This window comes from Myxocyprinus asiaticus, chromosome 20 (assembly GCF_019703515.2).
Source record: "Myxocyprinus asiaticus isolate MX2 ecotype Aquarium Trade chromosome 20, UBuf_Myxa_2, whole genome shotgun sequence".
NCBI lineage: Eukaryota > Metazoa > Chordata > Actinopteri > Cypriniformes > Catostomidae > Myxocyprinus > Myxocyprinus asiaticus.
Genome location: NC_059363.1, coordinates 16,338,213 through 16,342,990, shown reverse-complemented (window position 1 = coordinate 16,342,990; position 4,778 = coordinate 16,338,213). Strand labels below are relative to the sequence as shown.

The 4,778-nt window shown below is 38.6% G+C and overlaps 1 protein-coding gene across 4 annotated transcripts; it reads right to left on the bottom strand.

The window, feature by feature from the left end:
• Window positions 1-1,790: 1,790 nt before the first annotated feature.
• Window positions 1,791-3,467, bottom strand: LOC127411172 (fibroblast growth factor-binding protein 1-like). Of its 4 annotated transcripts, none has more exons than XM_051646549.1 (3): window positions 3,362-3,411; window positions 3,131-3,220; window positions 1,791-2,941 (listed from the first exon to the last, which is right to left on the bottom strand). In XM_051646549.1, the coding sequence occupies exon 3, from the start codon at window positions 2,855-2,857 to the stop codon at window positions 2,174-2,176; it is 684 nt and encodes a 227-aa protein (XP_051502509.1). In that variant the 5' UTR covers window positions 2,858-2,941; window positions 3,131-3,220; window positions 3,362-3,411; the 3' UTR covers window positions 1,791-2,173. The 4 variants fall into 4 exon arrangements, with proteins under 4 accessions (XP_051502509.1, XP_051502508.1, XP_051502510.1 ...); XM_051646548.1 differs by having other exon boundaries at window positions 3,131-3,236; window positions 3,362-3,389; XM_051646550.1 differs by having other exon boundaries at window positions 3,131-3,223; window positions 3,362-3,376.
• Between the last annotated feature and the right edge of the window lie 1,311 nt (window positions 3,468-4,778).

Below are 4,778 nucleotides of genomic sequence, written 5' to 3'. Positions count from 1 at the left end.
CTCTTCTATGTTAGAGCTAATTTTGTGCATTCCGTGACACTCTCTGCAATTTCCATTGGCCTGAACTCAGTCAGAGCAGTGTAGGGCCTAAGATGGTGAATGTGGCACAAGGCGAGGTTGGAGAATAAAACAGTGCAAGGGTGTCAAAATGGGTCACTTCTCCACTTTGTACAAAATTGTTCCAATGTGGGAAGCTTCTTGAGTCCCTTTGTGTGATTCACAGTGGTCCCATTTGGGTTTTTGTGAAGCTGGGATCAGGATGGGAAAGGGGGTCTTGCCTGTTTCTTGCTCTTGACTGGCTGAATGCCTGTTTTAAACACTTGATTTATGTGCACTTACTAAGAGCCAGTCTGTTTAGTAAGTGTTCTGTGAATAAGAGAGAGAGAGAGAGAGAGAGAGAGAGAGAGATTCTGTCTCCAAACACAGTGTGTAATGGACAATAGTTCTCTCCCTGTAAAAAACATAAAAACAATGTGAAGAACCCAGACAGTTCACTGAAGTTATCTATAAAGAATCAAAAGCATTGTTTCTTTCTTTCTTTCTTTCTTGGCGTTATCATTTTTATTCAGTGTATTTTCTCATTTTTAAGTAAATGTCTCAGTCCCCAAGGTGAAGGGTTTTAGAGCAAACAACTTATTTTTTAACTCTATTGAATTTTGCTCTCTGGGATAGTGAGCAAATTTATGAAACAAGCAAACTGACAGAGTCTAATGCAAAGTCAGAGCTCAATAAAAGGATAATACCAGCTAAAAGCTCTTGACTCAAGCCTAAAAATGATTTAATAGCGACTGAGAGTATTAAGTGTATTTCTTATACTGTATATACTGTATTATGCCACTTGCAATTAGATATGCAAAAACTGTATATGGTAAAAATGAACCAAGCTGACCCACATTAAAATCACTTTTATAGTTGAGAATATTATTATTATTATTTTTATTTTTTAAACAAACTTAGTGGGACCCAATTTATCCTTACAGTATATACAATAGATTTGCTCTCAAGAGGTCTTTAGATATCTACATTTTGAAAGATTTTCACCCAACATTGAGGTAAAATTATGTAATTCGTTGCATTAAACCTTACACCGAACACTGAGTCTATTGACAAATTCCATTTGTGACCATGAGCGCAATACTGTGATCCATCACAGCTTGCTTGACTGGTTCTAGGCAGCGATCGAAGCCTTCAGTCAATGACTCTGAATGTGAACTTTTGTCCAACAGTTTAGCTGCACAGCTTGCTTATGTGGCACTGTAGGCTGTTCAGAGGGTACAGAAGAGCCTGAACTAAAGAGACATTTTCTCCCAACAGTATTTTCCCCTTGTTCTCCAATTGTCTGGCTCATCGGGGTGAAGGTGATTCTCACTTAAATGCCAGACTTCATTGATTCGAACAATCGTGTGTGGGCTCCTTTTTGTCATTTTAGACCACTGATACTGTAAGACGAGTATTGATGCTGAGTGCACAATGGGCTATTACTGCTGTCTGAATAGATCTTACAGGCAAACACATACACACAAATGAATAAGCCTGTATATACCCACACATATACACAACATGAAAGAGTTGGTGTGACAAGAGCATGTGAGTTCATTGTTGAATAAAGTCTGAAGAACTTTTTATCCTATCATCAAGCAAGGCAATCTATGTGTGATGGATGATACAGTGTTTTTCTGCCGTGCACCATATAACATAAATTATATGATCTTTATCTAAAATTCTGTTTTAAAATATATGCATATTTCAATGATTAAATTAAATTTTGGTTTTATTCAATATTATTAATGCTTTTGCAATAATCATATACAACATTTGAAAAAACATTTATTAAAAATGAGCAAAAAAGCAAACAGTCAAATGTTATGTGTGGAATACAAATTACAATTATTCATATCTACACAAAGATAAATCAAACTTATTTACAATATGCAATAATACAGTTTGTGTAAAATAATAATCAATGTGATTAGTGTGATTGTTAAATATTACATATAAGCTACTTTCTCTGTCTCTATTTTTGTTTCTCTTTACAACTTGGTTGTTTTTATCTATAATGTTGACTGGGTGCAGACTAACTTTTATGTGACCTGACAGTGTCTTTTCCCCCCTTTTTACATACATTCTAGCCTTCAGTTTTATCCTCCACTGGGTCCGAAAAGCAAGATATATTTTAATCATCAAAAAACTTGACAAAGAAACTACAGATCGAATGCCATCCCTCTCCACAGTAGCTCGTGGCAGGCTCCATGTCTGAGAATCTATCATTCACCACTCCCTCATCTTCCTCTGTCTTCACCTCCTCTTCATTCTCTTTCTCTACTTCCTTTCCTTTCCTTGTAGGAACGTCTGTTTTCCGTTTGTTCTCTTCTCTCATTCCCTTGCTCACATGCGTGGTCGTTTCCTCCACACTTCTCTCTGTGAGTTTCATGTGAGATGCATTGGGCGTTTTCTTACACAGGCGAGTTTTCAGGACTTTCTCACCCTCACAAGCGTTCTTGCGTTTCTTAAGTTTGCTCACCACCTGTTTCCAATACTGGGAGGACTGAATGCTATATATGGAGCATTCCTGAGGTTTTCCAGCAAACTGGCAAGTGTAGGGAGTTGTGAGCCCCTCCTTCCCATGGGGGGAGCAGCTCACCTGGAGCAGTATGTTGGCTCCTCTTTCCAGCATCTCCCAGGTGCAGCGACGCCCATCCTTAGTACTCAGCTGACCTGATTCCAGTGAGGCTTTGACTGGCGTACTGTCTGACACTGTCACTGCATCTGATGGCTGCTTGGACTTCTTTTTCTCCTCGGAGAATGACAGGAGGAGGAAGAGGAGGGAAAAGATGAAGAGCAGACTCCGCCCTTGCATGGCTGTATAGATGAGGGTTATAGAATAAAGAAACCCTGGTTCAGGGTACACACAGCACCCTCAGAACAGAGAAGGGACAAACACCTGCAGAGATGGGGAGAAAAACACATTAATGCATGAGGGAGATGGCTGGAGCTTTAATATTTTAAACATAGAAGTGAACATATTCTACAAAATTATGTGAAATGTATTCCTCATTATTTTTTATCTGCAGACAATAGTCAAAAAATTATAAAAGTAATACACAGCAGTGTACTTGCATTAAAAACCAACCTCTAAGTTTGGCTATGGCGTGTGTATTCATCCATTTATCAGGACAAAGGCCTGATGATACACCATATTCAAATCCCACTCTCTCCAGCCCTCCTCAAAAACAATACTAGGCAGAAACAATCATAGATATGATGTGTATTTCCCCTCCATTTGTGCCACTTATCCAACTGTTTTTGCAAACAGACCTCTAAAGTTTAATATTTAGCATTTCTCTCAGTGCATTTTACTTACCAAGGTGAGTATTCCTTCAGGACTGCGAGGGAGAGTAGTCTGTAGAGAAGGATAAGAAAAGAGGGGGGACAAATAAAGGATGGAATCGAGGGATAAAGAAAGAGTGGGGTGCATCAATAGGGTATACAAAACCTCCCAAAATCTGGTCCCCTCCCACCTTGTCTGAAGAAAAATTGACACCCCTCACCCCATCCCTTCCCTCCACTCTTTTGTCTTCTACCACTCACTCTTTCTCTCTCTTCTTTCTTTCCGAAGGACTCTGTGTCCTAAAACATGGATAAACAGAATCTGGAATATTTTTTTAAAGATACAATTAATAACAAATAATTCAAAGAAGAAATTGTGTAGGAGTCTGTTAACTATTATGATGTTTAAAGACATCAAACAACATTGTATGTTTCCTTTTTTTAATTCCCTCTATCTTGGGATGAGTGAGCTCTCTGAAGTTCCCAGGGGATGCATTTTATTCTTTCATCCAGTTTCTGAAAAAAAAAAAAAAAAAAAAAATCTACAACACTGGAGACTTGGGAGAAAAGAATGATTTTTTTTTTTTTTTTTTTATGTGTGTGCACACGCATTTGTGTTATCTGCTTACGTACATATGGTAAAAGGCTCTCTAATCCTGCATCCTAAACCATCCCTGTGGCCGTGTCATGCTCTTCTTTGTTCATACAAAATCAGTTTTGTCTCCATACCAACCGAACCCCAGCTGCTGACCCACAGCAGACACTAGTAAGTCATACAGCCCTGTTGTCTTGCTCTGAGCCAAGCAGTTTGGATTCTTTCCAAATGCTGAATGCATGAGGAGCTTTGGGAATTACATGTTGAACTCAGAGGCAAAGTGCTGGACATACGAGCAGTTATGTGCACCAAATTGTATCTTAAGGGAAACGCATTAACAAAAGGAAGCTGCTACAGTTTACTGAATCAAAGAAAGGCAAAAGCTGAAACCTGCTGCGTTTCTTTTGATTTTAAGGGCTGAATAGACTGCAGTGCACCACCTTTGCTGAACCTAAATTTTGTAAAATTATATAAAATAAAAAATATAAAATGTCTAAGTAAATTTTTTTATGCAGTATGCTTCAGTAGCCTTCTCATCGTTAAGTGACTCATGAATGCCACTGAGAAGAAAACAACATTTTAGGTATGAAACATGGCCCTGAAATACTCTGCATAGTTCATATTGAAGATTAAGAAAATGGTTTGAATTGTGCATGAGAAGAATGTGAGGCATCTGAGAGGGCTTCTCAGCTATTAGCAAACTATTAGTAAACTAAATAGCAAACTATTTGTTCTTGTTGAGAGTCAGGAAGAATGCCACTCATGGGTGTCCAGCAGGGTGGATTTTCAGCTCTCTGTCATGACCATAGGAACAACATCTCCCTCTGCTGTTGGTGGAGATGTGCTCTGTAAGAGT